At 48.6% G+C, this 16,237-nt stretch overlaps 1 protein-coding gene across 4 annotated transcripts in view; it reads right to left on the bottom strand.

Annotated features, from left to right (window-relative positions):
- The window catches only part of LOC137307312 (calcitonin gene-related peptide type 1 receptor-like), a 222,752-nt gene that overhangs the window by 79,926 nt on the left and 126,589 nt on the right, over positions 1–16,237 (bottom strand). For all 4 annotated transcript variants that reach the window (XM_067976778.1, XM_067976781.1, XM_067976779.1 and 1 more), the window contains exons 2-3: positions 8,125–8,221; positions 5,856–5,955 (exon numbers count right to left, since the gene is read on the bottom strand). In XM_067976778.1, coding sequence (XP_067832879.1) covers positions 5,856–5,927 — 72 coding nt within the window. In that variant the 5' untranslated portion in view covers positions 5,928–5,955; positions 8,125–8,221. The remainder of the gene's footprint in view (positions 1–5,855; positions 5,956–8,124; positions 8,222–16,237) is intronic.

The following is a 16,237-nucleotide window of genomic DNA, read 5'->3' as shown; positions in this document are numbered from 1 at the left end:
GGCCTTAAATAGGAACTTACAACGGCAAGGGGATTTTTGAGGGGAGTGGATAGTATTGGGTTCATCACGTTCGATGGCCAGACTGGCATCAGAGCTCGAGAGTGAACCATCAGGGATTGAAGCCAGAGAGCAGCACAACTTGAACAGGAGTGTCATAATGTGGAGACAAGTGCTAAGGCAAGCTAAGGGAACGGGGATACTGCACCCTCCCCCCTTCCCAAATATCAGCCATCCCCGAGATTGCCCTGGAAGCTGATCCCGCCACCTACCTTGTGTCAGCGAGTGGCTTCTGGGCAGCACAATCTTCCACCTCTTCCTGCTGATTTCCCATCTGGTGGTCTCGGATTTAAACGAGGCCTGGGAGTTAAAATCGCCCCGGCCTCATTTCTGGTGGAACGGGTGAGTTTCCAACTCATACCATTAGACCACCCCCCGCCCAAAACCAACTCGGAATTAAGAGCAGGGACAATGTCTAGAGCCCTGATTTTAACTCGGGGTGTGAGTGAGATGTGCAGGGGGCCAGAGTGAGTGGTGCACTCACATGACATTCACTCCCTCCATCACCGGCGCACAGTGGCTGCAGTGTGTACCATCCACAGGATACACTGACACAACTCGCCAAGGCTTCTTCGACAGCACCTCCCAAACCCGCAACCTCTACCACCTAGAAGGACAAGAGCAGCAGGTACATGGGAACAACACCACCTGCACGTTCCCCTCCAAGTCACACACCATCCCGACTTGGAAATATATCGCCGTTCCTTCATCGTCGCTGGGTCAAAATCCTGGAACTCCCTTCCTAACAGCACTGTGGGAGAACCTTCACCACACGGACTGCAGCGGTTCAAGAAGGCGGCTCACCACCACCTTCTCAAGGGCAATTAGGGATGGGCAATAAATGCCGCCCTCGCCAGCGACGCCCACATTCCATGAACGAATAAAAAAAAAGACAGAGCCACATGAGAAGCGGGGAGATTTTAACTTGTGGGCCTCACTGCCATGTGGGAATTCGGACTCCCACCACAATCCCAGCAGGAATTATTACCTGGCCAGTGGGCGTGAGCGGGATTTCAGGCGGCAAGAGGCCTCTGCCAGGGTCCTGTGGGAACGGTCCCCGGCATAAGGTAAATGTTGAGGGGGAGGCGGGGAGGGACGCTCTAGAAACGATCGCAGTCGGAGGAGGGGGAGGAGATGTCCAAGATCTCTTTTTGGGGCCCGGAGCAGCACGAGGAAACCACAAGGTAATGACAAATACTCACCTTCCTGGACTTCTACTGGCCCCTGCTCTTGCTTACGACTAAGTTTCACTGGCGACTTGCGCAATCCAGAGTAAAAATCTCGTTGGAATCTTAATTGCATCACGGAACCCCGGTATTTAAACATTAATGAGGCCCCCACAACGCTGCAGAAAAACCAGCAGTTAAAATGGCGGTGGGAGGGAGTATGTCAAGAATGGAGAGAGAGGCACGCGACTGCCATTTTTATCAGCCGCCCGTTTTGTTCCCATTGTGGGAGTGATTCGAATCGGCCCTTTCGATTCCGAAAGTCAATATAAACTGGTGAAACTCGCAGCTGATCCCAAGCTCGGAGGGGCAGTGGAATCAAAGGAGGCAGCTCACAAATTACAGATTGAGTTGGATAAAATGTGTGAGTGAGCACAGCGATGGCAGATGAAACTAATGCAGAAAAAAATGTAAAGTGCTGCAGAAGGAAAAATGAACAACACACAGACTCCACGGATGGTGTGGACATGGCTCGGGATAATGCTGGAAGAGATTTCGGGACTTTATTAGATTTGATGCTCAACATGTCTAACTACAGTAGACCAGGGCAGCAATCAATAAATGCAATAGGATGTTGAACTAGAGTAGAATCAGAGAACATCGTAATTAAACTGTACAAGGTCTAGTCAGACCCACCTTGAGTACTGTGTCCAGTTCTGGTCAGACCCACCTTGAGTCCTGTGTCCAGTTCTGGTCAGACCCACCTTGAGCACTGTGTCCAGTTCTGGTCAGACCCACCTTGAGCACTGTGTCCAGTTCTGGTCAGACCCACCTTGAGTCCTGTCCAGTTCTGGTCAGACCCACCTTGAGTACTGTGTCCAGTTCTGGTCAGACCCACCTTGAGTACTGTGTCCAGTTCTGGTCAGACCCACCTTGAGCACTGTGTCCAGTTCTGGTCAGACCCACCTTGAGCACTGTGTCCAGTTCTGGTCAGACCCACCTTGAGCACTGTGTCCAGTTCTGGTCAGACCCACCTTGAGCACTGTGTCCAGTTCTGGTCAGACCCACCTTGAGTCCTGTGTCCAGTTCTGGTCAGACCCACCTTGAGCACTGTGTCCAGTTCTGGTCAGACCCACCTTGAGCACTGTGTCCAGTTCTGGTCAGACCCACCTTGAGCACTGGGTCCAGTTCTGGTCACTGAGACACAAGGGAGATATTCGAGTGCTGGAGACAGTGGAGAGAAGAGTCACGGGGCTGATCCCCAGTGTCAGGTCGGAGTTATGGGGAAAGACTGGAGAAACTGGGATTCTCATCCTGGAAATGAGGTGACTGAGAGGTGATCTTGTAAAGGAATATAATATAGTTAATGGAATGGAGAAGGTGAGTCTGGAATATTATTTTAAATTAAATTGAGAGACTAAGATAAGGGGCCACAGGGTCAAACTAGTAAAAGGTAAATTTAGGACTAATATCAGGAAGTTCTTCACACAAAGAGTGATCGACACATGGACCGAGGAGGGGAGGCAAAAACCCTGTAATCATTTAAACAATCAGATGTTACAGTGGGGGAATGTAGGATCTTTAAATAGAATCACATAGAATGTACAGTACAGAAACAGGCCATTCGGCCCAACTGGTCCATGCCAATGTTTATGCTCCACACGAGCCTCCTCCCTCCCTACTTCATCTCACCCTATCAGCATATCCTTCTATTCCTTTCTCCCTCCTGTGTTTATCTATCTTCCCCTTAAATCCATCTCCACTATTCGCCTCAACCACTCCTTGTGGTAGCAAGTTCCACATTCTCACCACTCTCTGGGTAAAGAAGTTTCTCCTGAATTCCCTATTGGATTTATTAGTGACTATCTTATATTTATGGCCCCTCAAGTTCTGGTCTCCCCCGCAAGTGGAAACATTTTCTCTACGTCTACCCTATCAAACCCTTTCATAATCTTAAAGACCTCTATCAGGTCACCCCTCAGTCTTCTCTTTTCTAGAGAAAAGAGCCCCAGCCTATTCAGTCTTTCCTGATTGGTATAACCTCTCAGTTCTGGTATCATCCTAGTAAATCGTTTTTGCACCTTCTCCAATGCGTCTATATCCTTTTCATAATATGGAGACCAGAGCTGTTCACAATACTCCAAGTGTGGTCTAACCAAGATTCGATACAAGTTTAACATAACTTCACTGCTTTTCAATTCTATCCCTCTAGAAATGAACCCCAGTGCTTGGTTTGCTTTGTGTATCTGTACACCCAGATCCCTCTGCTCCTCTATCCCGTTTAGACTCTTATTATCCAAGCAGTATGCAGCTTCCTCATTCCTCCTACCAAAACGTAATATCTCACATTTACCTAGGTTGAAATTCATTTGCCAATTACATGCCCATTCTGTAAATTTATTAATGTCTTCCTGTATTTTGTCGCAGTCCTCCTCGGTATTAACTGTACCCCCCAATTTGGCGTTGTCCACAAATTTTGAAATTGTACTTCCAATTCCTGTGTCCAAATAGTTTATGCAAATGGTGAACAACAGTGGTCTCAGCACTGATCCTTGTGGAACACCACTTCCCACCTTTTGTCAGTCTGAGTAACTATCTTTAACCCCTACTCTCTGTTTTCTGTTTTGTAGCCAACTTGCTATCTATTCTGCTACAAGTCTCCTGATTCCACATGCTCTGACCTTAGTCAGGAGTCTACAATGCGGTACTTTATCAAAGGCCTTTTAAAAATCCAAATATATTACATCTACTACATTACCCTTGTCTACCCTTTCTGTTACTTCTTCAAAGAATTCAATAAGGTTGGTCAAGGATGACTTTCCCTTTTGAAATCCGTGCTGTATTTTCGTTTCTAGATGTTTTTCTATTACATCTTTGAGTAAAGATTCCATGATCTTTCCTACCACCGATGTTAAGCTAATTGGTCCATAGTTCCCTGGACTGGTTCTATCTCGCTTTTTAAATATAGGAATCACATTATCTGTCCACCAGTCCTCTGGCACTATTCCCTGTTCTAGTGAATTTTTATATATATGTAATAGTCCCTCTGCTATCTCCTCCCTAACTTCTTTTAATATGCACTGAGGTAATCCATCCAGACCAGGGGTTTTATCCTCTTTAAGTTTGATTAGTTTATTAATTATCTACCCCCTTTTTCTATCTTAAATGTGTTTATATCTTTTTTGATCTCTTCCTCTAATGTCAATCCCACCTTGTTAATCTCCCGGGTAAATACTGAGGCAAAGTAATTATTTAATATTTCTGCCCTTTCACTGTCATTACCTGTGAGTTTATCGTGTGTATCCCTCAGTGGCCCTATCCCTATCCTGATTTTCCTTTTATTATTTATGTATCTGTAGAATACTTTACTATTGCTTTTTATATTCCTCGATAATTTAATTTCTCTTTGCCTTCCTAATTGTTTTTTTGATTCTTTCCTAATCTCTTCATATTCCCTTTTACATCCTCCCCTTTATTGTCTGTGTACTTAGTGTGTGCCTTTTTCATTAGTTTCAATTTTGCCCTTATTTCTTTATTCATCCATGGTGTGTCATTACTGGCCAGTTTGTTCTTGCTTTTTAGTGGGATATATTTCTCCTGGACTCTATTGATCACTGTTTTAAATGTTTCCCACTCCTGTTCTATTTCTTTGTTTATCAGTAAATTTTTCCAGTTTATTTTCCCAAGTTCCATTCTCGTTCCCTCAAAATGAGCTTTTTTCTAATTTATTTGTTTTTTGTCTTACTTATGTCTTTCTCAATCATTATCTTAAACCTTATAATGTTGTGATCGCTATTGCCTAGATGTTCTCCCACCCTTACTTCTCTTATCTGCTCTGGTTCATTTCCCATTACTAGATCCAGCAGTGATTCCTCTCTTGTTGGGTTTTTTATATACTGGGTGAGAAAGGAGTCCTGTACACAGTGTAAAAACTCCATTCCCTGTAACCCTTTACCAACATCTTCTTGCCAGTTTATTTGGGGATAGTTAAAATCTCCCATGATTATTATTCTATGTCCTTTACTCATTTCACATATTTGCTCACATATTTCCTCCTCCACCTCCTCTCCACTATTAGGTGGTCTGTAGTATACCCCTATTAGTGTGATCAATCCCTTATCCTTTATTTCAATCCATATGGATTCCGTTTCTATCCTTCTGTTAGTTGTGTCCCTTTTTTCTACTGCCATTATGTTATCTCTAATGAGTACAGCTATTCCACCCCTTCTTCCTTCCCTATCCTTTCTGATTATGTTGTAACCTGCAATATTTAGTTGCCAGTCCTGTCCTTTATGTAGCCATGTTTCAGTTATTCCAACTATATCTGGTTCCTCACTAGGGATTATTGCCTCCAGTTTCCCTGTTTTGTTTTGGATGCTGTTTACATTGCTGTCCAGGCAGTTTAATTCATCCTTAATAGTTGTTCCTTTTACTTTATTTTTTAACAGTCCCTTTCTGGGTGCATGAATTAAGATGGGCCGAATGGCCTTCCTCATCTGTAATTATCCTGCGGCCTTGAGAATTGGTGACATATATATTTAATATGTGACATATATATTTCATGTCTGATTCTCACGATATGCAAATATTTGAATTACACAGAAGCTAAATCGGGACTGATTTTTTTCTCACCTCTGTGAGCATCAGAGCTGTGAGGAAGCAAATGGTCACACTTCCTCTCACAATCTGAATCATCCTGACCATACTTAGCAAAAGCGACAGCAGTGGTGACCTATGAAGGAAGCAGAAAGGTGAGAGTCAGAGTTACCAAACCTCCCAGGTTTACGAGAGTCTCTCAGAATGGGGCTTGGATCTCCTGGGAGCTGCTACAGCCAGGGAGACATTTGGATTTAAATTTCCCACCCCAGCAGCAAACTACCCCCTACCCCGCTCTGATGTCACTCCCCCGCTCCGTGATGTCACTCCCCCTCTCCGTGATGTCACTCGCCCGCTCCGTGATGTCACTACCCCTCTCTCTGATGTCACTCCCATGCTACGTGATGTCACTCCCCCTCTCTGTGATGTCACTACCCCTCTCTGTGATGTCACTCCCCCTCTCTGTGATGTCACTACCCCTCTCTGTGATGTCACTGCCCCTCTCCGTAATGTTACTCCCCCGCTCCGTGATGTCACTACCCTGCTCAGTGATGTCACTCCCCCTCTCCGGAATGACACTCCCCCGCTCCATGATGTCACTCCCCCGCTCCGTGATGACACACCCCCATCTGTGGTGTCACTCCCCCCCGTCCGTGGTGTCACTCCCCCGCTCCATGATGTCACTCCCTGCTCAGTGATGTCACTCCCCCATCCATGATGTCACTCCCCGATCCGTGATGTCAATCCCCATCCGTGATGTCACTCCCCCCCGTGATGTCACTCCCCCCATCTGTGGTGTCACTCCCGCACTCCATGATGTCACTCCCCCTAGCCGTGATGGCACTCCCATATCCGTGATGTCACCCCCGCTCGATGATGTCACTCCCCCTAGCCGTGATGACACTCCCCGATCCGTGATGTCACTCCCTCGCGCCGTGATGTCACTCCCCAGCTCCATGATGTTATTCCCGCACACCATGATGTCACCCCTTCCCCCGCCACAGATAACAGAGCTGGGGCTGGTTGGAACAACGGGAACAATTGGGGATCAGGAATCGGGGGGGCCTGAGGAGTTCGGGGGTTCAGGAATTGGGGGTTTGGGAGTCGGGAATTGACGGCTCTCAGGATTTGTGTTGTTCACGAGTCAGGAATCGGGAGGGGCTCAGGAATCGCGGGAGGAAAGAGGGAGACTAGGGAATGGGAGTAGGGGAATGGGGGGTCAGGGAGAGAGGGTCCCTCATTCCTGTCTCATTACCATATTCCTCTCTCCAGCCTGTCCCATTCCCTCACTCCTCTCTCCAGCCTGTCCCGTTCCCTCACTCCTCTCTCCAGCCTGTCCCATTCCCTCACTCCTCTCTCCAGCCTGTCCCATTCCCTCACTCCTCTCTCCAGCCTGTCCCGTTCCCTCACTCCTCTCTCCAGCCTGTCCCATTCCCTCACTCCTCTCTCCAGCCTGTCCCGTTCCCTCACTCCTCTCTCCAGCCTGTCCCGTTCCCTCACTCCTCTCTCCAGCCTGTCCCGTTCCCTCACTCCTCTCTCCAGCCTGTCCCCTTCCCTCACTCCTCTCTCCAGCCTGTCCCGTTCCCTCACTCCTCTCTCCAGCCTGTCCCATTCCCTCACTCCTCTCTCCAGCCTGTCCCATTCCCTCACTCCTCTCTCCAGCCTGTCCCATTCCCTCACTCCTCTCTCCAGCCTGTCCCATTCCCTCACTCCTCTCTCCAGCCTGTCCCGTTCCCTCACTCCTCTCTCCAGCCTGTCCCATTCCCTCACTCCTCTCTCCAGCCTGTCCCATTCCCTCACTCCTCTCTCCAGCCTGTCCCGTTCCCTCACTCCTCTCTCCAGCCTGTCCCGTTCCCTCACTCCTCTCTCCAGCCTGTCCCATTCCCTCACTCCTCTCTCCAGCCTGTCCCATTCCCTCACTCCTCTCTCCAGCCTGTCCCGTTCCCTCACTCCTCTCTCCAGCCTGTCCCATTCCCTCACTCCTCTCTCCAGCCTGTCCCATTCCCTCAGTCTTGTCTCTGGTGAATCTGATGCTGAACATTTTAATTGTGTGTTTGTTCAATCTCTGGCTCCTTATCCCTATTCCACACACTTCTTGCAGTATTGCTGTGCTGAAACAAAGCAAAAGTGCTGATTGCCTCCTGAAGACGCAGGACTGTTCAAAGCCCAGCCTGACTCAGGCCCAGTCAGGATGCACAGGGACCATCTGGTAAAATTAATAATACCACAGAAACCTGAGTTCAAAGTCATTGACTGAGGTCCTTTGAAGTGAATGAGAATTCAAGAGTATGAGAATAAGTCTTACCTGTTTAATCACTCATTCTGACGTGGCTTCCGATGACATGCTCACATCGAAATGCAGCAACGCTGATGTAATCTGGGGCGGATCCAGTGGTTTTTGCCTGGGGAGAGACGATCGTGAATAACTGCAGACATCAGGAAATGAGCAGCTCAGATCATTTGAAAAGCAGCAGAGAGACACACCATTGGGCCCCTTCAGCAGTCCAAAATATCCCATCCGACACTGTGTCTGCAACCCCTCCATCACTTCCTTCACCAAAAGCAAAGCCCAGTTCCCTCCTGGATCTGTAGCCACCATCAATCTCCACTATCTCCCTGGACAATCCATCCCACACATTCCCATTAGTCTGAATGAAGGAGTCAAATCGAAACTCTGTTGAACTTCCCTGTCCTGAGCTCAATTCAGTCTCCATGGTTACAGAGTTTGTGATTCTGTCAGACGTTGTGTGGGTGATCAGTGTATTTGTACTCCTTCTGATGTTGAGAAAAAGAGGAAGAGAGCGGATTTTCCTCTTCATAAAGCCTGGGGAATGCATTGCTTGACAGGGCAGGTTCAGGGTTAGATACAGAGTAAAGCTCCCTTTACACTGTCCCATCAAACACTCCCAGGGCAGGTACAGGGTTAGATACAGAGTAAAGCTCCCTCTACACTGTCCCATCAAACACTCCCAGGGCAGGTACAGGGTTAGATACAGAGTAAAGCTCCCTCTACACTGTCCCGTCAAACACTCCCAGGGCAGGTACAGGGTTAGATACAGAGTAAAGCTCCTTTTACACTGTCCCATCAAACACTCCCAGGGCAGGTACAGCACGGGTTAGACACAGAGTAAAGCTCCCTTCACACTGTCCCATCAAACACTCCCAGGGCAGGTACAGGGTTAGATACAGAGTAAAGCTCCCTCTACACTGTCCCATCAAACACTCCCAGGGCAGGTACAGGGTTAGATACAGAGTAAAGCTCCCTCTACACTGTCCCATCAAACACTCCCAGGGCAGGGACAGGGTTAGATACAGAGTAAAGCTCCCTCTACACTGTCCCATCAAACACTCCCAGGGCAGGGGCAGGGTTGGATACAGAGTAAAGCTCCCTCTACACTGTCCTGTCAAACACTCCCAGCGCAGGTACAGGGTTAGATACAGAGTAAAGCTCCCTCCACACTGTCCCATCAAACACTCCCAGACCAGGTACAGCACGGGTTAGATACAGAGTAAAGCTCCCTCTACACTGTCCCATCAAACACTCCCAGGGCAGGAACAGCGTTAGATACAGAGTAAAGCTCCCTCAACACTGTCCCATCAAACATTCCCAGGGCAGGTACAGCACGGGTTAGATACAGAGTAAAGCTCCCTCGATACTGTCCCATCAAACACTCCCAGGACAGGTACAGGGTTAGATACAGAGTAAAGCTCCCTCTACACTGTCCCATCAAACACTCCCAGGACAGGTACAGCATGGGTTAGATACAGAGTAAAGCTCCCTCTAAACTGTCCCATCAAACACTCCCAGGGCAGGTACAGCACGGTTAGATACAGAGTAAAGCTCCTTCTACACTGTCCCATCAAACACTCCCAGGGCAGGTACAGCACGGGTTAGATACAGAGTAAAGCTCCCTCGATACTGTCCCATCAAACACTCCCAGGACAGGTACAGGGTTAGATACAGAGGAAAGCTCCCTCGACACTGTCCCATCTAACACTCCCAGGGCAGGTACAGGGTGAGATAAAGAGTAAAGCTCCCTCCACACTGTCCCATCAAACACTCCCAGGGCAGGTACAGCACGGATTAGATACAGAGTTAAGCTCCCTCCACACTGTCCCATCAAACACTCCCAGGGCAGGTTCAGGGTTCGATACAGAGTGAAGCTCCCTCTGCACTGTCTCATCAAACACTCCCAGGGTCAGGTACAGGGTTAGATACAGAGTAAAGCTCCCTCTACACTGTCTCATCTAACACTCCCAGGTCAGGTACAGGGTGAGATACAGAGTAAAGCTCCCTCTACACTGTCCCATCAAACACTCCCAGGGCAGGTACAGCACGGGTTAGATACAGAGTAAAGCTCCCTCGATACTGTCCCATCAAACACTCCCAGGACAGGTACAGGGTTAGATACAGAGGAAAGCTCCCTCGACACTGTCCCATCTAACACTCCCAGGGCAGGTACAGGGTGAGATAAAGAGTAAAGCTCCCTCCACACTGTCCCATCAAACACTCCCAGGGCAGGTACAGCACGGATTAGATACAGAGTTAAGCTCCCTCCACACTGTCCCATCAAACACTCCCAGGGCAGGTTCAGGGTTCGATACAGAGTAAAGCTCCCTCTGCACTATCCCATCAAACACTCCCAGGGTCAGGTACAGGGTTAGATACAGAGTAAAGCTCCCTCTACACTGTCTCATCAAACACTCCCAGGGTCAGGTACAGGGTTAGATACAGAGTAAAGCTCCCTCTACACTGTCTCATCTAACACTCCCAGGTCAGGTACAGGGTGAGATACAGAGTAAAGCTCCCTCTACACTGTCCCATCAAACACTCCCAGGGCAGGTACAGCACGGGTTAGATACAGAGTAAAGCTCCCTCTACACTGTCCCATCAAACACTCCCAGGGCAGGTACAGCACGGGTTAGATACAGAGTAAAGCTCCCTCTACACCGTCCCATCAAACACTCCCAGGGCAGGTAAAGGGTTAGACACAGAGTAAAGCTCCCTCTACGCTGTCCCATCAAACACTCCCAGGGCAGGTGCAGCACGGGTTAGATACAGAATAAAGCTCCCTCTACACCGTCCCATCAAACACTCCCAGGGCAGGTACAGCACGGGTTAGGTACAGATTAAAGCTCCCTCTACACTGTCCCATCAAACACTCCCAGACCAGGTAAAGCACGGGTTAGATACAGAGTAAAGCTCCCTCTACACTGTCCCATCAAACACTCCCAGGGCAGGTGCAGGGTTAGATACAGAGTCAAGCTCCCTCAACACTGTCCCATCAAACATTCCCAGGGCAGCTACAGCACGGGTTAGATACAGAGTGAAGCTCCCTCTACACTGTCCTATCAAACACTCCCAGGGCAGGTACAGGGTTAGATACAGAGTAAAGCTCCCTCTATACTGTCCCATCAAACACTCCCAGGGCAGGAACAGCGTTAGATACAGAGTAAAGCTCCCTCAACACTGTCCCATCAAACATTCCCAGGGCAGGTACAGCACGGGTTAGATACAGAGTAAAGCTCCCTCGATACTGTCCCATCAAACACTCCCAGGACAGGTACAGGGTTAGATACAGAGTAAAGCTCCCTCTAAACTGTCCCATCAAACACTCCCAGGACAGGTACAGCATGGGTTCGATACAGAGTAAAGCTCCCTCTAAACTGTCCCATCAAACACTCCCAGGGCTGTTGCAGCACGGGTTAGATATCGAGTAAAGCTCCATCCACACTGTCCCATCAAACACTCCCAGGGCAGGTACAGCACGGGTTAGATACAGAGTAAAGCTCCATCCACACTGTCCCATCAAACACTCCCAGGGCAGGTGCAGCACGGGTTGGATACAGAATAAAGCTCCCTCTACACTGTCCCATCAAACACTCCCAGGGCAGGTACAGGGTTAGATACAGAGTAAAGCTCCCTCTACACTGTCCCATCAAACACTCCCAGGGCAGGTACAGGGTTAGATACAGAGTAAAGCTCCCTCCACACTGTCCCATCAAACACTCCCGGGGCAGGTACAGCACGGGTTCGATACAGAGTAAAGCTCCCTCTAAACTGTCCCATCAAACACTCCCAGGGCAGGTGCAGCACGGGTTAGATATCGAGTAAAGCTCCATCCACACTGTCCCATCAAACACTCCCAGGGCAGGTACAGCACGGGTTAGATATAGAGTAAAGCTCCCTCAACACTGTCCCATCAAACATTCCCAGGGCAGGTACAGCACGGGTTAGATACAGAGTAAAGCTCCCTCGATACTGTCCCATCAAACACTCCCAGGACAGGTACAGGGTTAGATACAGAGTAAAGCTCCCTCTAAACTGTCCCATCAAACACTCCCAGGACAGGTACAGCATGGGTTCGATACAGAGTAAAGCTCCCTCTAAACTGTCCCATCAAACACTCCCAGGACAGGTGCAGCACGGGTTAGATATCGAGTAAAGCTCCATCCACAATGTCCCATCAAACACTCCCAGGGCAGGTGCAGCACGGGTTGGATACAGAGTAAAGCTCCCTCCACACTGTCCCATCAAACACTCCCAGGGCAGGTACAGGGTTTGATACAGAGTAAAGCTCCCTCTACACTGTCCCATCAAACACTCCCAGGGCAGGTACAGGGTTAGATACAGAGTAAAGCTCCCTCTACACTGTCCCATCAAACACTCCCAGGGCAGGTACAGGGTTTGATACAGAGTAAAGCTCCCTCTACACTGTCCCATCAAACACTCCCAGGGCAGGTACAGCACGGGTTAGATACAGAGTAAAGCTCCCTCTACTTTTCCCATCAAACACTCCCAGGGCAGGTACAGCACGGGTTAATTGCATCGTAAAGCTCCCATCATCGAAAAAGTGATGACACAGAAGGAGGCCATTCGGCCCATCGTGTCTGTGCCGGTCAAAAAAGAACCACCCAGCCTAATCCCACTTTCCAGCACTTGGTCCGTAGCCCTGTAGGTTACGGCACTTCAGGTGCACATCCAGATACTTTTTGAATGATTTGAGGGTTTCTGCCTCTCCCACCCTCTCAGGCAGCGAGTTCCAGACCCCCACCACCCTCTGGGGAAAAACATTTCTCCTCAGCTCCCCTCTAATCCTTCTCCCAATCACTTTAAATCTATGCCCTCTGGTTATTGACCTCTCTGCTAAGTGAAGTTGGTCCTTCCTATCCACTCTATCTAGGCCCCTCATAATTTTATACACCTCAATTAAATCTCCCCTCAGCCTCCTCTGTTCCAAAGAAATCAACCCCAGCCTATCCAATCTTTGCTCATAGCTAAAATTCTCCAGTCCTGGCAACATTCTCGTAAATCTCCTCTGTACCCTCTCTGGTGCAATCACATCCTTCCTGTGATGTGGTGACCAGAACTGTATGCAGTACTCAAGCTGTGGCCTAACCAGTGTTTTATACAGTTCCAGCATAACCTCCCTGCTCTTATAGTCTATGCCTCAGCTAATAAAGGAAAGTATTCCATATGCCTTCTTAACCACCTTATCTACCTGTCCTGCTACCTTCAGGGATCTGTGGACATGCACTCCAAGGTCCCTCACTTCCTCTGCATCTCTCAGTATCGTCCCATTTATTGTGTACTCCCTTGCCTTGTTTGCCCTCCCCAAAAGCATTACCTCAACTTCTCCAGACTGAATTCCATTTGCCACTTTTCTGCCCACCTGACCAGTCCATTGATATCTTCCTGCAGTCTGCAGCTTTCCTCCTCACTTTCAATCACATGGCCAATTTTTGTATCATCTGCAAACTTCTTAATCGCGCCCCCTACATCTAAGTCTAAATCGTTAATATATATCACAAAAAGCAAAGGATCTCGTACTGAGCCCTGTGGAACCCCACTGGAAACAGCCTTCCAGTCACAAAAACACCCCTTGACCATTGCCCTTTGCTTCCTGCCGCTGAGCCAATTTTGGATCCAATTTGCCACTCTCCCTTGGATCCCATGGGCTTGTACTTTTTTGACCAGTCTGCCATGTGGGACCTTGTCAAAAGCCTTGCTAAAATCCATGTAGACCACATCAAATGCACTCCCCTCATCGACCCACCTTGTTACCTCCTCAAAAAATTCAATCAAGTTAGTCAGACACGACCTCCCCTTAACAAATCCGTGCTGACTGTCCTTGATTAATCCGTGCCTTTCTAAGTGACAGTTTATCCTGTCCCTCAGAATTGATTCCAATAATTTGCCCACCGCCAAAGTTAGACTGACTGGCCTGTAATTACTCGGTCTATCCCTCGCTCCTTTTTTAAACAATGGTACAATGTTAGCAGTCCTCCAATTCTCCGGCACCACGCCTGTATCCAGTGAGGATTGGAAAATGATGGTCAGAGCTTCTGCTATTTCCTCCCTTGCTTCTTTTAACAGCCTGGGATACATTTCATCCGAGCCTGGTGATTTCAAAGATGCTAATCCCCTTAATATTTCATCTCTCACTATGCTCATCCCATCCACTGTTTCACACTCATTAAGAACCATACCCACATCTTCCGCCTCCACACATAGGTTATCTTTTTGGTCTCTAATAGGCCCTACTCTTTCCATCAAACATGCCCAGGGCCGGTTTGATAGAGAGTAAAGCTCCCTCTACACTGTCTCATCAAACAGCTGCAGAGAGCGTACTTGACTGTGGAAAGAGAAGGGCTGCAGCTGTGGAAGAAGACACATCAACCAAGCCCATAGTCAACATCAGTCAGTGATACTGAGGGCGGCAGGCTCCCGAAAAATCGGGCATCCTGATGGCTGTTGTGCACGTTTCATCAGGAAGCTGCTGTGATGTGCTTGCATGCAAATATGGTGGATGTGTAGACTCGAACAAAGGGAAGCAGTGAGTCAGAGCAGGAAGCATTGCCAGCCAAGACCTATTCCGTTAATGGTGGGGCGTTGGGGAGAGTGAAAGAACAAAGAGATCTAGGAGTACAGGTTCATAGCTCCTTGAAAGTGGAGTCACAGGTGGATAGGGTGGTGAAGAAGGCATTCGGCATGCTTGGTTTCATTGGTCAGAACATTGAATGCAGGAGTTGGGATGTCTTGTTGAAGTTGTACAGGGCATTGGTGAGGCCACACTTGGAGTACTGTGTACAGTTCTGGTCACCCTATTATAGAAAGGATATTATTAAACTAGAAAGAGTGCAGAAAAGATTTACTAGGATGCTACCGGGACTTGATGGTTTGACTTATAGGGAGAGGTTAGATAGACTGGGACTTTTTTCCCTGGAGAGTAGGAGGTTAAGGGGTGATCTTATAGAAGTCTATAAAATAATGAGGGGCATAGATAAGGTAGATAGTCAAAATCTTTTCCCAAAGGTAGGGGAGTCTATAACGAGGGGGCACAGATTTAAGGTGAGAGGGGAGAGATATAAAAGGGTCCAGAGGGGCAATTTTTTCACTCAAAGGGTGGTGAGTGTCTGGAACGAGCTGCCAGAGGCAGTAGTAGAGGCGGGTACAATTTTGTCTTTTAAAAAGCATTTGGACAGTTACATGGGTAAGATGGGTATAGAGGGATATGGGCCAAGTGCAGGCAATTGGGACTAGCTTAGTGGTATAAACTGGGCGACATGGACATGTTGGGCCGAAGGGCCTGTTTCCATGTTGTAACTTCTATGATTCTATGATTCTATGAAGTAGTACCAGCTCGACAGGCTCGGGAGCAACACACTCTGTCTCAGCCCATCTCAGAGGTTAACAAAACGGTCAGTGCTTTCAGAGCCTTCTTCGCTGGGGTGTTGGAGGTACTTCCCTGCTGTGACCATTGGAAACGAGGCAACAAAAGCTGAATCCCATCTCGTGTCTGATGTCCCGTTGATATTCCCACACACTAAAGTAAATGAGAATTTCCGCTGCTGTGAGGTGGTGACACACGCGAGCACAGGGCACAGAGGGCGTGGAAACCGGCATGGCAGGAGCTTTGCGTTGGCACCAGGTTTGCCAATCAGCCTGTGCTTGGGGTGCAGGAGGATGCATCTCACTCGTGCCTTTCATTTCCAGGATTTGGCGGGTGTCCCTGCTACCCTGGGAATTGCATCGGCACGTCATTGATGCAATGCCAGCACTGTGTAACTTTCAAAGCTGGACAGTGGCGCCCTGCTGAAGAACACAGCACACCCCTGAAAAACACAGCACACCCCTGAAGAACACAGCACACTCCTGAAGAACACAGCACACCCCTGAAGAGCACAGCACACTCCTGAAGAACACAACACACTCCTGAAGAACACAGCACACTCCTGAAGAACACAGCACACTCCTGAAGAACACAGCACACCCCTGAAGAACACAGCACACTCCTGAAGAACACAGCACACTCCTGAAGAACACAGCACACCCCTGAAGAACACAGCACACTCCTGAAGAACACAGCACACTCCTGAAGAACACAGCACACCCCTGAAGAGCACAGCACACTCCT

Source organism: Heptranchias perlo, chromosome X (assembly GCF_035084215.1).
Source record: "Heptranchias perlo isolate sHepPer1 chromosome X, sHepPer1.hap1, whole genome shotgun sequence".
In the NCBI taxonomy this organism is placed as follows: Eukaryota; Metazoa; Chordata; class Chondrichthyes; order Hexanchiformes; family Hexanchidae; genus Heptranchias; species Heptranchias perlo.
The sequence above is the reverse complement of the archived record's forward strand: the minus strand, read 5'-3'. Positions and strand labels throughout refer to the sequence as shown.